The sequence below is a fragment of the Pinus tabuliformis genome, chromosome 7 (genome assembly GCF_031772625.1).
Source record: "Pinus tabuliformis cultivar Carrire ecotype Pingquan chromosome 7, CPIR1, whole genome shotgun sequence".
Lineage (NCBI taxonomy): Eukaryota > Viridiplantae > Streptophyta > Pinopsida > Pinales > Pinaceae > Pinus > Pinus tabuliformis.
In genome coordinates this window covers 1068835373-1068854235 of record NC_142293.1, presented here as the reverse complement: position 1 = coordinate 1068854235, position 18863 = coordinate 1068835373, and the positions used below count along the sequence as shown (strand labels likewise).

The 18863-nt window shown below is 42.8% G+C and overlaps 1 protein-coding gene across 3 annotated transcripts in view; it reads left to right on the top strand.

The window, feature by feature from the left end:
- LOC149251306 (protein CLT1, chloroplastic-like) overlaps positions 1 to 18863 on the top strand; it is a 241659-nt gene that overhangs the window by 138181 nt on the left and 84615 nt on the right. For all 3 annotated transcript variants that reach the window (XR_016266860.1, XM_089459345.1, XM_089459346.1), the window contains exons 7-8: positions 16354 to 16404; positions 16580 to 16703. Coding sequence is in view for 2 of the 3 variants with exons in the window: in XM_089459345.1 (XP_089315471.1) it covers positions 16354 to 16404; positions 16580 to 16703 (175 nt within the window). In the remaining variant the exon portion in view is untranslated. The remainder of the gene's footprint in view (positions 1 to 16353; positions 16405 to 16579; positions 16704 to 18863) is intronic.

The following is an 18863-nucleotide window of genomic DNA, read 5'->3' as shown; positions in this document are numbered from 1 at the left end:
AGATGTTTTTACAAGATAATAGGGTATGCCATATATCTTCAGGTTATTGAAGTAAATGTGTGCGCGACAAATGGGCTAGGTTTTCAATTATTAGGATTCTAATGGGCGTGATGATGGTCTAGGGATCATAACTTACAAAAAAGAAGGAATCCAAGATGGTATGAAGGTGTGTGATGCCACTGTCATAACTGTTGTTGCAGCTCAAACGTAGTTAGAGTACAAGGTGCTCATCTAGTGCCACATGGTTTTAATTATGAACAACTGAGATCCCTACTTCCCGCTATCCTGGCATCAAAATGTTTTGTTGAGCTCTTGAATTCAGTCGAGAGTTTTTGGAAATGGGGGCCTTTTTGTCTCAGAGGCTATTAGGATGCTATTGAAAGGGGGACTCGCCAAAGAAATGCAACGATTCCAGTGTGAAACCTGTCATAGAACTGCTGGAAGTTTTACACCAAAAACCCTCGTGAGCTTCATCCCGTTGATTCAGGGTATAAATATGTCACATGATGGAGTGGTGGATGAAGTTGTTCGAAGGGAGCTACCAAGGAATGACACGGTTACCTCCTCTTGGATTGGAATGGAAGCCCTAGTCCGATTATCCACTGTGCCCAACTGTCCACGAGGAAAGAATTTGCAGTCGAGCTCGACTACACATAACAGGGGTTTGACAGTCTTCGGCTTCCCCACCAATTCATCGAGCAATTTTATCACTAGCAAAAGTTTTTAATTAATATTTCAAGGAGCAAGACCTTGTAAAGGGACGTTGAAGCGTACAACATAAATTGGCCAAGTTGAATTAATAATGGTGGACAGGTTAACCCATCCAACTAACCATTTAAATATTTTATTATTTGTTGGTGATATTGGGTTCCATTCAGTGGGCGTTGGGACTATGTTTGTTTTTTTTCTTTAATTACTCTTCTTGCTATTCTCAAGAATCAAGGAAGAGTCAACATAGTCAAGATAATCAATACAAAGGCTCCAAATGGAGTATCATGTCACAATGAGACTTGAACCATGGTGGGGAGGTTAAGTGATCATAAAAATGAAATTCTCTCGGCGAATGATTCACAATTGTGGGGGCCTCATTCTCATTGTATATGTAGCTTTGTCCACTTTTTAATTATTATTATTATTTTCAAGTTAGAAGAAGACTTGGTCATTTTAGACTAAGTCCTCTCATAAAAACAATAATATTTTTTTGTAAAGGAGTTAAAAGCCTCCTATAAGTAGAGGTGCTTTCCTCATTTTGTAATCATGGTCGAAGAGTCCAAGTAATCCTCTACCCGGGGACTCATAATGCTTTCCTCATTTTGTAATCATGGTCGAAGAGGCCAAGTATTCCTCTCCTTGGGGACTTATAAATTTTTTCATTGGTTTATGGGTGTTGTTTCGCGTTGATTTTTCTATGCTTCTTCTTCTTAGTTCTTGCCTATAATTTGTGCTTTAATTAGACTAATCTTGCAAGTATAAATCAATGATCACAAAATTGCTTTACCGATCCAGTGAGTGACACAGTCACTGGGAAGGGGAGGTCTAGGCTTCTAGGGTCTTCATCTCACCCTTAGCTCTCACCAAGAATACACATTTTCAAGTGTTGGACAATCCCTTTTAGGGGGAATCTTCAATTGAACTTGTGGGATATTGGTGACAACTAGTAGTATAGTGGTTGGGGCATCTCGAATGAGTAGGTTCTCATAGTGAAGCCGAGTTCATTATATGTTAGTCTAGATTGGCTTGAGTGGGATAGTTTCACCCCCAACTCCTCACCCATCTAGTCCTAAAGGAAGAGTTGACAAAGAGGGGGTTGTGATCGCGACCCCGCCTATTGCCCTTGAATATTAGCATTGGTCTTTGTATCCTTCCTTCGCCCTCATTCCCTTTCTTTTTTTTTCATATTGTCTAAACCCTGGTGATCCGTAGGAGATCCCCCCTCGAAGCCGGAGGAGACTGGCCTAAATAGGCAAGGTAGGTTGCTAAGGTGATAGTGGGTGACCTACCCAAGTGCCACTCAAATTGTGCGGTGTATGTTGGAGCTTTCACCATTTTAACACAACTTGTAGAGGTAACATGTACCATTTAGAAACCCTTTCTCAATTATAATTAATTTACAACACCTACAACAAAGAATTCTATGTGCTCATTCAAGCACTCAAGCAATGGCGACACTACATGCCTTTTAAGGAAACCATCCTCCACATTGACCATTAACCTATTCAATTTTTGAATTTTCAATGTGAAAGTTGAGAGATATCTACTCCACAATTTTTTTTTATTTTGGTGCATCCTAGGAATCCATCTAGCACCTTACAATCCTTAATCAAACCCGTTTTCTGGACTACACCATCAAAGTTAGTTTAGTATATCAGTTGAATCAACTTTGTGTTCTACTAGGGCCAAACCCTCTTCTTGAAGCTCACTCTTCCTCTTATGGAGGTCATTTTGGCTTTTAGAAAACATTGCCATGCCGACAAATGTTTTTCTGTTTTCCCTCCAAGAGAAAGGCAGTGGAGGATTGGAGGACTGCAGTATGAAGCGCTCACTCGCAGCCAAGTCCATGTGCTCTCAGACTATATCAACCTTTCCTAGTGCCCTCAAGACCAAAATAAACATCAAAGTATCTATGTTATTTGAATATTTTCTAAGAAGGCAACTTTTATTGATTGTGATAAGTCTATACATGATCCGAAGGCAAAAAATGTGTTCTTTACATGTTTAGAATCATTTTGAGCTTTCACTTACCATATTTCAGGCCGTGACTCCAAATTTCTGAGTCACTTATGGCTCTCTTGGATGCTACTTCGCTGTAAGTTGAGGTTTTCCACTTTTCACCCTCAAGCTGATGAACAAACTGAGGTTGTGAATATGATCTAGTACATGTTCTCTGCATATCAATCAACAGAACAAGCAATTGGACAGTTATTTTCATATGCTGCAACATAGTTATAACAGAGCAACTCATGTCTCCTAACAGAGCAACTCATGTATTGTTGATTTTTGGTAGTATCAGATGTGCTCTAGCCTTGAAATTTGGAGGAGAGGCTAAGGCACATGAGATCTCCAAGACCCAGAAATTGTTTTGAGAAATTTCACCTGGATGAGGAGTTATTAAAATAATTAATAGTTTTAATGGGTTCCTATGTCTAAACTTAGGAAAATAAAAATATTAATGGGTATTAATAAAAATAAGGATGAGAAGCTTCTAAGAGACAAGGATCAAGTTTGTTTTACTCTTAGCCGTTGATTAGGGACTTAATCTCGGCCGTTGATTCGTCAACAGGAAAAGTATAAGAGAAGACTTGAGGATCATTTGGAGGCACACCGACAGATACTTAGTATCTCAAGGAAAATTGATTCTCAAGTAGAGGAGATCAATTTCAGAGGGAGAGTTACAGGGTGGAGGAAGAGGAGGGCGTCAGCAGTAGGCAGTGATTGAGGAGGAGGTGACGCAGGGATAGTGGGAGACAACGCAAAGAGAGACATAGTCCAGAGAAGAGACGCAAAGCTTACACAGGCTGACGCAGAGGGACACAGAGCCACTCAGAGCCACGCTGGGCCATGCAGAGTGACGCAGGGGTGATGCAGAACTGGGAGCAGGGTCTCCAAAGTGTCAGAATGTCTCAAAGGGAAAGTCTCAGGTGTTTTCTTTCAGTTTCTCTGTAAAATCATTCCTTGTAAAAGCAATTGTTGCTGAAGATTAATAAAGCCCTCATCTGCTGCACCGGTTTTCCCACATTGGGTTTTTCCAGGGACAATTGTCCAAAAATAACTGTGTTGATGTGATTGGTTCTTGTGCATGTATTTTTCTCTGGGTAATTGTGTGATAACTGCAGTAGAATTTATTTTAATATTTGCTGAAGGGATTTCGTAAATAACTTATTGTGAATAATAAGTAGGTGAAATAAATCAGTTGCTGCAGTAGTAGAAATTTCAGTTTAGAATTTTTCACATGTATCCACAGAGCACTTTCCATTTGAGGTCTGTGATTTCAACTCTGTGTGCATTATAAGCTTTCAGTTGCTCTTCTTCACGAAACATGTCCCATCAACTAAGATAAGGCTTATTTTATGCAGGTTTCTTTCTCTATATTATTTTCAACATTTCTAGGAGTTGTGCTTGCACTCCCACATTGTTTTCTTACTGGTTGTACTCTCCAGTCCCATTGACCTACTTTTGTGGTCATTTGCCGGACATTAATATAATAATCTTATCTCATATTCATACAAAACATAGCCAAAGTTCATGCTAGAGTCCATGATATACCCAACAAATTCTAGCCATGTACAGAGCCTTTCAAGATTGACATTGCGTATGTCCACGATTTTAGGTTGGTGATAGAGTTTTTTTTCAATTAGTGTAATGTCCCTTCTGAAATTAATTTGTTATAGGTTTATTTATTCTACAATTTCGACAATTTTGGAGGCCATGGGACCCATGTGATTTTTGGAAAAGACTTAGGAAGGAAAAAGTGGCCGAAATGTTTTGTTGGCATAGTGTGGGGGTCACCCACATGAGGAAATATGCACCACCTTAGAGGGATGTTTGAATGACTAAGGAGGGAAAGTCAAATTGCTAGTTGGAGGGGGCCCACATGGGAAAAGAGGCCCATGAATTATAAATAGAGGAGGCTCAGCCTCATTTGGTATCTTTTGACATATTGAACTCAAGATTAGTTGCTCGAGTTGCTTTGCCAGGTCACTGTGCTGTTTAGCGCACGAGTGTCTCCGAGCGAAGATATCAACCCTTGCTTCGGTGGACTTCGAGTGCCATCCTAGGAAGGCAATTCGTATTACCTAGGAAGAGAGCTGGTGGAGTTTCACAGTCATATCATTCAACATTTGTCTCAGCTAGTGCGTGTTTCTGGAGGACGCAGAAGGGGAACACGCAGGTGTTGCTTGTGGGTTCATCTGGGCAACAACTGCTGAGGGAGTTTGGGCATTGGAGCTATAGTGGAGTAGCAATCTTTTGAGAGAGTTGTGGAGCAGGAGGTCGCTGCATTGGAGCAGTTCGATTTACAGTCACCCCGGCCTGCGCATAGAGCCATCACTGGGCTCACATGGGAGTTGGAGGAAGGAATTGTAGAGTTAACCCTAACCGAAAGAAGTAGGAGATCACTTGGAGGGCCATTTGAGGAGGATTGCTGGAGTTGGGAGAGCAGAGATTGACAGGATCAGTCACAACAACAAAATTCGAAATTGGAGGAGGACCAAGCTGTGAAGGGTCAATTTTTGAAGTTTGGAACTAAGGGAAACCCTTTCTGGGTTTTTCTGGGTTTTAGGCAAGGATCATACTCCTAAATTTATAGAATTTTCTGGGTAGTTCTAAGGGGTCAAACAGGTGTCCCAACTCAGCCAACAACTAAACGAGCTAAGGGGAATTCGGGCCAAAATTCCGAGGTGGGGTTTCCAGTAGCATCCTTGCAGCAGACAGTACAGTTTCACAGGGGCAACCTAGGGCATCATTGTAGCAGTTGTTGTGCCATCTGGGCTTGACATATTACCACCTAGGTTTGATCATGCTTGCCCTTGAAGCAAGCCCAGGTGCATCACTTCCACATTATTGTACTTTTCTCCCAGATTGTAATAAAATGGCTCAGCTATTGGATATTCCTAGACTTTTTATGGGTGTGCACTGAATGTTTCAATTTTATGGTGTTGTTTTTATTATTTGCTTTGCATAGCACTATTTTCCCTAGTTTGGAACATTACAGTGGTATCAGAGCATGATCTTGGCCTAGTTGTGGGAAACTAGCCAGAAGATCATGGAAGCTTTGGGTATGAGTGCATAGTGATGGGTGAAATCGGAGACAAACCCATGGCTCAAGGGAAATCCAGTATGCAGAAATTCTGGGGTAGAATTCATTGGGACGATGAGAGGTTGGCCTAGTTGAGGAGGGTGATAGACCAAACCCATCCTCACCCTTATAGTAGAGACGTGAGAGGTGTGCAGGCCGTGGGGGTGCAACCATCTACATCATGTGGGGAAAGTCGACCAGATCAGGGCACCAGATCTCTTGAAAGGGGGCAGGCAGGATAAAGACAGTTGGAGGGTGAGACCAGGGGGCGCTTTTGCTGGTGGAGACCTGGCTTCAGATATCAGGAGCCAGAGGAGGAGGTTGAGCATGATGCTGAGAGCCTGTAGGATGGTGAGAAGCACATCGATATACTCGATGTGGCACATGAGTCACCTTTATTAGAGACCCCTTTGATAGCCCTAGTTGACACCTTGGTGGAGAAGATAGAGCCTACACACATAGAGCCATTTGTTAAGGAGGAGCCACCCATGGACGAGATGCCAACATTTGCTAAGGTATTTGGAGCTGTGACCGAGTTTATAGGTGATAGATGCCCACGACAGTTCCACCAGTTTGAGGCCAACCTTTTAGCATTAAAAAGGAGGGTTGCAATAGTGCGTGGCGCTACTCTGCAGTAGAAAGAGGAGCTGGAGGGCATGAGAGTGGTTTGTGTCGAGTCCACGGCCAAATTGACTCACGTTGGGGAGCAGTTGGATTCCCTACTGGTGCAACTAGAGTGCACGTTGGAGTGTGCGAGTAGCCCTCTTCAAGCATACATAGAGAGGGCTGGCAACACTGTTAGGTTACCTTGGCCCATTGGACAGAGAGAGACTGAGCTATGTAGTCAAATTTTATGTATTGACCATGATAGTGAGATGAGACGACCTGAGTTGCACAGGGTGCAACACCCGCATGCTGGGGTTGTTTTATGTGCGGGAGTTCATGCATTCGATCCCTCTCTTGGGGTTGGGTGGAGAGAGATTCTGAGTTGGTACCTGGTGGAGTGGGCTATGGAGATGGTAGTGGACCCAAGTGGAGCTCAACAGGGGTTTCCAGGCACTGGGGATGCTGGAAGCCCCGACTGGCATTGGGATCTAAGAGGGACCACCTATCTATACCGGTTGACTATGACCTAGAGGGTATAGTTGATCTAGCAGTCGAGCGTGCACCTCCGCTGGGAGAGTTTCGGTCAGCACCAATGGCCAACCAGTTTTTGGGCAGACTCCTTGGGTTGTCTTGGTGTGACAATTGCACACCGGCTCTTAGGATGATCAACATACTCTGGCAAGAGTTTGTTGGAGGAGGTCGCATTGGCAGGGCACCAGACAGTGCCTTGTATGAAGCTAGGGATTCTTCTCATTTGTGTGAGACAAAGAGGAGCAGAGCAGTGGCGGCATTACTGCTGACACCTAGGGAGATTCACTTCTTTGTCCCTTAGGGAGGACTTGGAGGGGAGGTCCCCTCATTAGAGACCCCTTTGATAGCCCTAGTTGACACCTTGGTGGAGAAGATAGAGCCTACACACATAGAGCCATTTGTTAAGGAGGAGCCACCCATGGACGAGATGCCAACATTTGCTAAGGTATTTGGAGCTGTGACCGAGTTTATAGGTGATAGATGCCCACGACAGTTCCACCAGTTTGAGGCCAACCTTCTAGCATTAAAAAGGAGGGTTGCAATAGTGCGTGGCGCTACTCTGCAGTAGAAAGAGGAGCTGGAGGGCATGAGAGTGGTTTGTGTCGAGTCCACGGCCAAATTGACTCACGTTGGGGAGCAGTTGGATTCCCTACTGGTGCAACTAGAGTGCACGTTGGAGTGTGCGAGTAGCCCTCTTCAAGCATACATAGACAGGGCTGGCAACACTGTTAGGTTACCTTGGCCCATTGGACAGAGAGAGACTGAGCTATGTAGTCAAATTTTATGTATTGACCATGATAGTGAGATGAGACGATCTGAGTTGCACAGGGTGCAACACCCGCATGCTGGGGTTGTTTTATGTGCGGGAGTTCATGCATTCGATCCCTCTCTTGGGGTTGGGTGGAGAGAGATTCTGAGTTGGTACCTGGTGGAGTGGGCTATGGAGATGGTAGTGGACCCAAGTGGAGCTCAACAGGGGTTTCCAGGCACTGGGGATGCTGGAAGCCCCGACTGGCATTGGGATCTAAGAGGGACCACCTATCTATACTGGTTGACTATGACCTAGAGGGTATAGTTGATCTAGCAGTCGAGCGTGCACCTCCGCTGGGAGAGTTTCGGTCAGCACCAATGGCCAACCAGTTTTTGGGCAGACTCCTTGGGTTGTCTTGGTGTGACAATTGCACACCGGCTCTTAGGATGATCAACATACTCTGGCAAGAGTTTGTTGGAGGAGGTCGCATTGGCAGGGCACCAGACAGTGCCTTGTATGAAGCTAGGGATTCTTCTCATTTGTGTGAGACAAAGAGGAGCAGAGCAGTGGCGGCATTACTGCTGACACCTAGGGAGATTCACTTCTTTTGTCCCTTAGGGAGGACTTGGAGGGGAGGTCCCCTCATCGGAGAGCATGGTGATGCGACAGTGGAGGTGATGATCCGGGTTGGATGCGGGCTGACGCATATGGACACAGCTTTAGGCCATCTCATTTAGGGATGGGTAGGAGCATCTAGTGTGGAGCAGTGGTCTGCAGATGGGCATGGAGATGCATGGGGGTGTGCCGTAGTATGTTGGATTGCGCTGTGGAGTGGGAGTGCCTCACATCGCATTGAGTACATGCGGGGAGTGACAGGTACAGTGACACAGGAAGGACACAGGCCAGTACAGGATGGCATAGCCATAGCCGAGGGTATCCAACAGTGTACAAGGGTATGCCGCATTGTGCAGTGGCATGTGCAGGAGTACTGGGATGATTGGTGGTATGCAGGGGTGTATACTGCTGCACAACGAGGTCTGGGAGTGTTGCCTCCAGGGAGACCCTTGGATGGAAACACCGGGCATACCTTTGGGCGTAGTTCACCCAGGATCGATGGGGACACAGATGAGTGATACTTGATGGTATCCGCGAGGACTCACATGCCTGACCCTTTTCTACGTTCCTCACGGGCATAGTCGATTTTCCTGTCGACTTTTTGCACTCTGGGCATGAGTAGCGGGGGACGAGGAGCTCACCCGAGATATTTGGGTGACACTCAATGCACTAGGGTGGAGACTTTTCAGTAGTGGCATTGGGTTGGTCCGTCAGTTGACAACTACAGGTTGGGGGATGAGGTGATCATCTATAGGGGTGGCATATCGTTCATCATCGAGCCTATGTCTAGGGAGCTAATCACGAGGGAGACATGTGTCACTCTTTTCTCAGGGCATGTCGGGACCAAGCATGAGCAGAGGATATCGGGTATGACTGAGGTAGTTTCCTAGTATGTGTCCGGGCTCCAGACCTTATATTGGCACATTATCGAGAGGGTGGATGGCAGACCCAGGGGAGATGGTTGGCAGGGACAGGAGGGATCCACATACCCTAAGTCGATTACGAGTATCAGATACCCATCTTTTGGTTGCATTGAGGGGGTATCTATTTGGCACAGGTGGCTTCCAACGATCATCAGTACTACAGAGTGGCAGGCATAGGGCAGATTAGCAATCATCAGATTAGCCCGTGATATATGGAGCCTATATACTGATCACATGTAGGGACTAGAGGTGATGCATGGATGGATTTTTGTAGTTGTAAGAGCTATGTTGCAGCAGGTCCAACTAGGGGATTCAGGGATTCAGTTGATTGATAGATCACTCTATCTTGTGATGGTCGGAATCATGGCAGAGAGTGGTCTAGTTCACTCTAGGCTTGGCACATGGGGGTACACAATGGCCTTCATCGGATGGCGAGGCAGGCTTTCTTTATGGATGCATTGGTTCAGAGTTAGATTTCGATGGGTAGACTTTGACGTCATGGAGATGCCGGGGCAGGATGTGTCTGGCCTCTATCAGTATTCCACCATCGAGTTCCATGAGAGGAGGCATGGTGGACAGTCAACTAGAGCCAGAGTGGTGCAATGACAACATGGTGGCACCCTTCAATGGCTAGCATGGGACCTAAACATCACAGTACTAGACAACTCAACATCCATTAGGGGTTAGCCAGCTGCAACAGGGGGAGGTCACTTAGGTCTTCCTTTGGGTTTTAGCGAGTCACCGATGGCGTTGGTGACTTCTGGTATTTATACCGGACAGGATAGTGAATGGAGCGAGGGGAGCTTCAGGTGGGACAGGATGGATTGGGATCCTAGTATTGAAGGATTCTTTCATGTCAAGACAGTGCAGGGACTTAGGAGGACTCAACGGCACGTTTGGGACCCCAGTATTACTGATGGTGATAGGGGTAATTAACAGACAGCGGAGGTGCTTGTTCAGGCATTGTTGGGGGACAAGCGATTTTTGGTGCATTGGAGGAACTTGTTGGATGAGGATGCCACCAGGGAGGGTGAACACATACGTGAGCATCCGGTGTTGAAGTTGCTTGGGGACAAGCAACATTTGGGAGGGGAGGATTATAATGTCCCTTTCGAAATTAAATTGTTACAGGTTTATTGATTCTACAATTTTGACAATTTTGGAGGCCATGGGATCCGTGTGATTTTTGGAAAAGACTTAGGAAGAAAAAAGGAGCCAAAATGTTTTGATGGCATAGCGTGGGGGCCACCCACATGAGGAAATGCACACCACCTTAGAGGGAAGTTCGAATTACTACGGAGGGGAAAGTCGAATTGCTAGTTGGAGGGGGCTCACATGCGAAAAGAGGCCCACAAATTATAAATAGAGGAGGCTCAGCCAATGTTTTACAACTCCGACTCCGACTCCGACTCGGCCGAGGATCGACTCCGACTCCGACTCCGACTCGGTAATGACTCGGCCGGCTCGATTTCAATGACTTGGTCGTTGTAAAAAATACATTAAATATTTATTTTTTTTATAAAAAAAACATAATTTTAAATATTTTAAACATAATTTTAAAGATTTTCATTCATGTTTCCAAACACAGCATTATAATATAGATGGAAGACAACATATGATCAAAGTAGGCTCATGAACCAATCCATTATATCAAAATGGTACCCAATGGCAATACATAGTCAACTGTCATACATGATCAAAGACTCAAAACAAAATACAAATAACCAAGGAGGCTAGAAATGGCCTCTACAACAAAAGTAAACTGTGATGGTGACCAGACTCTAATACTAGTACTACTGGCTAGTAGCTACTGCCAGAGGAGCCAAGATCATCTCGACCAATCTCTGGATCATCATCATCAGAGTCAGACAAGGGGCCCCATGCCTCCTCCTCATCATCATCGTCTCCAACTGCAACTGTAGAAGTGGTGCCAGTACCACTAGCAGGCTGTGCAGCAGATGCAAGTTGAGATAGAGTAGATATGCGGCTGCGCTTCTGTCGTGGCTGAGCAGAGGAAGCACCTACAACTGGAGTCCTACTCCTTGCTGGCTGTGAGACTGAGGCTAGTGGATCGGGATTTGCATTCAACTGAACAGGCTGAAGTTGATGTTCCAGTTCAAGTTCATCAAGATCCTCATCAGGATCAAACTCTGGTGCACGACTCTCCACTACCCAATCTGATGTTGGATCAATGTCTTCCAACACAATGGGATCTGAATCAGGTCTTTTGTTCAGCAATTGGTTCCGTTTGAGCCGAAGGTTGTATTGGACAAAAACTAGATCATTCAACCGTTTTTGCTCCAAACGGTTTCTCTTCTTTGTGTGAATCCTCTCAAAGACAGACCAATTGCGCTCACACCCAGATGCACTGCAAGTTTGACTCAAAATACGAATTGCAAACTTTTGCAATTGAGGGCACTGGCCACCAAAGGCCTCCCACCATTGTGCTGCAAAAAACATAGGAGTGTAATGAATTATGAGTTAGATGAAGGCTGAAGCTCAACAAAATTACAAATTATATCTAACTTTCAAATTATAAATGATTTAACAAACTTTAGTCTTTAATAAAAAAAGTAAAACTGTAAAACCATTAAGAAATTGAAAATTGAAATTTTTGTTTACCTGGCTCATCTGCTTCTCTTGCAATCTTTGCTAGGTTCTTCCCAAAGGTAGCTGTTGCATTGCTGAAGGTTGTGACCTGTTGATGTATCTGCAGCTGATCAGACTCCGATGGGATCATGCGTTCAATGCAATCAACCAGTCCATCTCTGACCTCCCCCCTTAAAGCTCCTGACTCCTTAGCTTTATAATGATACCGTGGGTTCAAAAAATACCCAGCTGCATGTATAGGGCGATGGAGTTGATTGTTCCATCTTTCATCAATGATTGCCCAAATGGGCCCATACTTTGCCACTCTATCCTTGTATGCTGTGTTTATTTGCTCCTTTGCTTGATCCATAGCCTCATAAATGAAGCCCATAGCCAACCTTTCCCCATCCACCAACCGCAACACCTTAACTAGTGGCTCAACAAGCTTCACAATCTCTGCTGCCTTTCTCCAAAAAGTTTCATCATGGACTTTCCTTTTCAATTCTCTGCCTTCTGGTTTGTTAGACCAATTGCTTTGATTCCATTCATCACTGGAAAACATCTTTTGCAAGTTTCTATGTGGGGAAAGCATAGATTGCAATGTCAAAAAATGTGTAGCAAATCTAGTGATGGCAGGCCTAATAATATCCTTGCCTCCAGTGTGTTTCCTCATGAGACTCAAAACCAGTGTATGATTGTAGATAAATTTTGTTATGCTTTTGGCATTATCTACAGTGTTTCTGACCCAATCTAATTTTCCAATATCCTCAAGCATGAGGTCTATGCAATGTGCAGCGCATGGGGTCCAAAAGATGGTCTTGTGTTTTTCCTCTAACAGTTTACCAGCAAGAACATAGTTAGAGGCATTGTCTATGATGATTTGAACAACATTAGCCACCCCCACATCCTCAATAACCTCATCCAATAGCTGAAACAACAAGTGGCCATCTTTTACCTTATCAGATGCATCAACTGATTTTAAAAACATGGTTCCCTGTGGGCAGAAGACAAGAAAGTTTATGATGGTACGGTTTCTTTGATCAGTCCATCCATCTGACATGATGGTACACCCTGTTCTTGCCCATGAGTCCCTGAACTCTTGCAAATACTCATTAATGGATTGAATTTCTTTCTGCAAACGAAACCCCCTTAGCTCTTGCATAGTAGGGCCTTTGAAGCCTTTTCCAGCAGCATGTATGGCATCAAACATAGGCTCATAATATGGTGAACGAGCAGCATTAAAGGGGATATCAGCATCATACCACCATCTAGCTATGTAGTCACAAGCAGTCTCCCTCAATTCTTTCTTCCAATGGTCATCTAAAGTGGGCTGAATTTGACCTTTACTAACTTCAGGACCATGTGCATCTGATGGAGAGGAGGGAGTGAAATAACTTTTGATAGTCACATCACCCTTCATTCTACCCTTTCCCTTATCTTGAACAGAACCAAAAGAGGGAGGAACATAACGGAAAGGGTTGGATGCCTCAGTTTGAGGGATAGAGGAAGAACCCTCAAAATCATAGTGGGAGTTGGTAGCCATCATTCTTTGTATATCCCTCTTCCTCCCAATTTCAGCCTGTATCTCTTGTTGCCTAGCCTTATCTTCTTTAAATTTTTCAAAGCTGGCCAACAAATTCTTTCTAATATCCTCAATTTCATCAGAGGGACATGCGGTAATCTGGCCTTTAATCCCTGCCAAGTGTTGTTTCAGCCTATGAATCCCCCCAGGACCTTCCTTAATTTTCCTATGGCAAAACTTGCAATGCATCTGACTATCAACCATTTCAACATATGCCCAAGCAGGATCTTTTGCTCTAGGTGCCATTTTTTGACTAGGAAAACAATCTGAAAATGAAAAAAAAAAAAAAAATTGATTCAATGTTCATTTATTTGACAAAAAACACTCTCTAAGCTTTCTTGATATGCACCTAAAATTTACTAAGCAAAAACAGATTTATAGAGGTGGAAAAAAATACCTCCAGGCACAAACTGCCTCCTCAAGCTTGCTCCAAAAATCAGCTCCTCAATGCTGCTCCAAATGGCTGCCCAAGAAGCTCCTCACTCTAGCTACAATGCTCCTCCAAGACTCCTCACTGCTGCTCCAAAACAATCTCAAGAACTGCTCACTAATTCTCAAAGAAGACTCTCACTCAAATGCATAAGACTGCTGTGAGATCATGAGAGCATTTGGCTGTCTTAAATAGGGTTTGGGAGGGGGAAATGGACCCCAAAAGCATTTAACAATTTACCATTACCCTTTGGAATCCATAACCTGAATTGCACTTTACCAAAAATCACAAAAAAAGTTAATTTTTTTCATCTTTAACGCTGCCCAGCCGTTGGTTCTTTGACTCGGCCGAGTCAATACGGACCCGGCCGGGTTGACCGAGTCAACTATGACTCGGTCGAGTCATTGGATGACTCGGCCGAGTCATAGTTGACTCGGTCAACCAAGCCGGGTTGCTGGCCGGGTCATAAAATATGGTGCTGGCTCGGTTCGAAACGGCTGTTTCCGAGTTGACTCGGCCGGGTTGTAAAACACTGGGCTCAGCCTCATTTCGTATCTTTTGACATATTGAACTCAACATTAGTTGCTTGAGCTGCTTAACCGGTTTACTGTGCTGTTTAGCACACGAGTGTCTCCGAGTGGAGATCTCAACCCTTGCTTCGGTGGACTTCGAGTGCCGCCACCCTAGGAAGGCAATTCGTATTACCTTGGAGGAGAGCTGTGGAGTTTCACAGTCATATCATTCAGCATTTGTCTCAGCTAGTGCGTGTTTCTGGAGGATGCAGAAGGGGAACAAGTAGGTGTTGCTTGTGGGTTCATCTGGGTAGCAACTATCGGGGGAGTTTGGGCATTTGAGCTACAGTGGAGGATCAACCTCCTGGGAGAGTTGTGGAGCAGGAGGTTGCTGCATTGGAGCAGTGCGATTTACAATCACCCGGGCCTGCACATAAGTTCACGTGGGAGTTGGAGGAAGGAATTGTAGAGCTGAAGCTGCCCGAGAGAAGTAGGAGATCACTTGGAGGGCTATTTGAGGAGGATTGCTGGAGTTGGGAGAGCAAAGATTGACAGGATCAGTCACAACAACAAAATTTGAAATTGGAGGAGGGCCAAGCTGTGAAGGGTCATTTTTTGAAGGTTGGAACCAAGGGAAACCTTTTCTGGGGTTTTCTGGGTTTTGGGCAAGGATCACACTCCTAATTTTATAGAATTTTCTAGGCAGCTCTAAGGGGTCAAACAGGGGTCCCAACTCAGCCAGCAACTAGAGGAGCTAAGGGGAATTTGGCCAAAATTCCGAGGTCAACATTTGGCCAATTCCTTTGTGGGTTATTCTGGGTATTTGGTGGAGAGACCAGGGTTAATTTCCCGTAATTTTCTGAGCACCGGAGGTGGGGTTTCCAGCAGCGTCCTTGCAGCAGACAACACAGTTTCACAGGGACAGTGCAGGGCATCATTGCAGCAGTTATTGTGCCATCTGGGCTTGACATATTACCACCTGGGTTTGATCACGCTTTCCATTGAGGCAAGCCCAGGTGCACCACTTCCACATTATTGTACTTTTATCCCAAATTATAATAAAATGGCTCAGCTGTTGGATATTCCTGGACTTTTTATGGGTGTGGAATGAATGTTCAATTTTATGGTGTTGTTTTTATTATTTGCTTTGCATAGCACTATTTTCCCTAGTTTGGAACATTACAATTAGACAAGTAGAGATTCAATCCTCATATGCCCAAACCTTTAAGTTACAGCCCATATACTATCACACATCAAATGATTCCAATCCTTGTAGGTTATATCTTCCATGACAACTTGGCATTTATAATGTGATCAGTTTCAGTCAACTTAAGTTGTATGAACCTTCACACTTGGAGAAAGAGGTTTTAGTGGCACATCCATAGGTAACCATTTCATATTTTTAGCCTTCTTTGACTTAACAGACTTTGCTTTATGTACACACCAGAACTACTAGACACAGACAACCACTTAAATGGCTGGCTGAAAAGGCACCTTACCTATCAAAGATAAGTAGCTGTCTGAAACAGCTTTTGAGCAGCAGTTTTCTAATTTGCAGCAGAAATTGAGGCCGAATCTCTCTAAACAGGGAGAAAATGCTTAGTCATAGTTGACTTAGTGTAAGATGTATCATAATAAAATATTTATACATCTCATCTACTTCAACTACAGTTGTAAACACATCTCCTAACTCTTCATAAGAAACTTGGTCAAAGATGATGCCTCACCTACCTCTATATATAAGATATCCACCACATATCATTTTTGTACTTTTATATATACCTAATGAATTAGAATGTACAGTGTGCACAGCTTGGCACTTCTTTTCTTGCATCTTGTTGCTTGTGTCAGTATTCTCATTGGTGTTTCACTTTGCACATATAAACATTGAAATAAATTGACATGGTAGCAAAATATTTCAATCTATGTTCACTACTCAATATAATCTTAAACATTAATCTCTTGTCACACAATTCCTTTATGCAGTCCTTTTAATTCGAAGAATGCATTGTTGTTGTAGGGTGGATCTGTGGATCTTTTTGTCATTAATTCTTTTGGATCAGGCTTCCAGGTAAACCATTCAATATGTACTCATGTCTAATAATATTTATTCTCTAAATTTAAACAATATAACAGTGATTGAATTCAATTCAATTTGTTATTTTTGGTTAGAGTTCACTCTTGGCCAATTGTATTCCTTTTAAAAATTGTATTTTACTGTGAGTGATTCCTTTCCTTTCCTGCAGGCTTTATTTATTTTGCTACTGCTCCCCTTTTTATCAAGGTTATGGGGAGTTCCATTCTACCAGCTTCCTAGTTACTTCAAAGACGGAGCAGCTTGTTTTGTAAACGTTGGATCCTTAACAAAGGGTAAGTTATACTCTTTTTTAGCTATGATAATAATTTTTTTTTTTCATTGAAATGCGCATCTTTTTTCAACATACAGATCAACATGGCTTCACAGTTGCAAAATTAAGACATAAGTATGCAACTGTTATATCACAAATGTCACTTCTCAGTTATAAGCTTCTTTGCAATTTGATAAATAGAAAAGATACAAATAGAAGTGATATGTTTGTCTCTCATGGGTTAGCGCTCCCCACAAATGAATTGTTGAACAGAGGAAGTAGTCATGGCCGTTAAGTCATAAATGCAACATGGCATCCCACCTCTTGATAGGTGGTGGATGCTTGACAAATTATGAGTCTTGAGAAGCATCCTGTCCAAGCTTAATTAAGGCATAAGGCAGTTGAAGTTGTGGGGCCATAAAAGATTGTCCAAGTCATCATGGACATCATAAAAGTTTGTAGGTTGCTTGCCTAATTGTGGAGGTAAAAAAGTATGACATCTTTTGGATTCCATGTGTTGTAAATTCCTTAAGCCTTATGTTATTATACATGGCAAGATGAGTAAACATGACTGGGTCAAATGGATTTATGATGAGGTAAGGAGATCTAGGTGCTCATCACAAACCATCATATGTCCCAAGCCATATACGAACAATTTTCAAAGTTGGAGCTCCTGAAGATGCCTAAAGTTTGTTTGAAATTGTCAACTTACAATTATGATTTATGTTTACAAATTTACTTGTCTAATAATTTTTTAATCCTATTTTATAAATTTTTATGTATATAGATTTTTTAAATCTTTGTACAATGAAATGAAGGATATAGTTTACAGAAGATGGAACAAATTGATCACTCACTCTATTACTTTATGTATTTAACCAAAAATACTACCACGTAGATATCTCAAACTGACCAGGAGAGAGCACCAAATAAGGACAGAAAAGTGGTCAAGGGATATAAGAAATCCTCAAAGAAATGTTTTTGGATTCTACAGTGGCAGTGGAGGTTTGTCAGGAGTTTGAAGCCTTTGTACATTCACATGATATGTATGCAGATGGGGATGCTATGGAGGATAAGAAGATCATGTATTTGATTGATTGGTGGGGTTTCCTTGGATTGTTTGTGGCTGATCATATAAATTTGGTGATTTCAAGTGTTGATATTTCACAGAAGATTTGGAAAGTCCTGAAGAACTTGTATGAGACCCCAAACCAGTCAGGAATTGTACCTTTTTTCCAAGGAAAACCTCACAGGATGCTCTGATCCTCCCATGATGAAGTTGTCTGTAGTATGTACCAAAATAATTCAGAATTCAATAAAACCAACCAATTTGGGCACTCTTCTCTAAGTGTGTTGCTGAAGATAGACTATTACAGTGCTGTCTTTGAGACTGTTTGATGGTACATCTAGTGGAATTTCCAAGGGGTTTTAACCATTTCCAGTGACATTTCAGGTATATTTTTGGAAGTTTGTCAGCCCACCCAATAGCACATGAGGGATTTGGGATACATCAGAAAATTTCACCCTGTCCATGCTAATGACACTTTAGGACTAAATAGAGAGAGAGGATTGAGCTTTGAGGAGTTTGTCATCTTGGTAATTAATGGTAATATTATATTCTTAAAGTAAAAGCTGTCATTCCCCTTTATCTTACCTTTTTTTTTATCAATTTTCCCTTTATCTGACCTTTTCAGTTGACATTCTTCTTTATCTTAACTTGTCTATCCTTTTACTTAAATTTTGACATTATAATTAATTGTTTCAGGATTATTTGAGAATAGTTCCAACCTCATTGGGCTTTCATATGAAGAAACTAGGATTTAACATCCCATTTAGAAACTTACAGTTTTCAGGATTTCAAGGTGGGCAGGATTGTAGTGTTTCCATTTGATTGTATCATGTATGAGGGTATGGAATTGGCATTAATCAAGATCACCAAGTTATGGGATTTGCATCATGTAAGCATTTGTGAGAGTTAATATAGTCATGAGTTTTCCTTACAAAATGTCATTTATATGTATCATTCTTATTTTCTTGCAAGATAATGTGTTATTTCAAAAAAGAAAAAAACTATATATCTACATTTTCTAAATACTATTATAGAACTATGTGCTATTTTTTATATACTTTATATACCATGTTTCTCCACTTACCCATCTTTTTGGAGACATGTTTCCACATT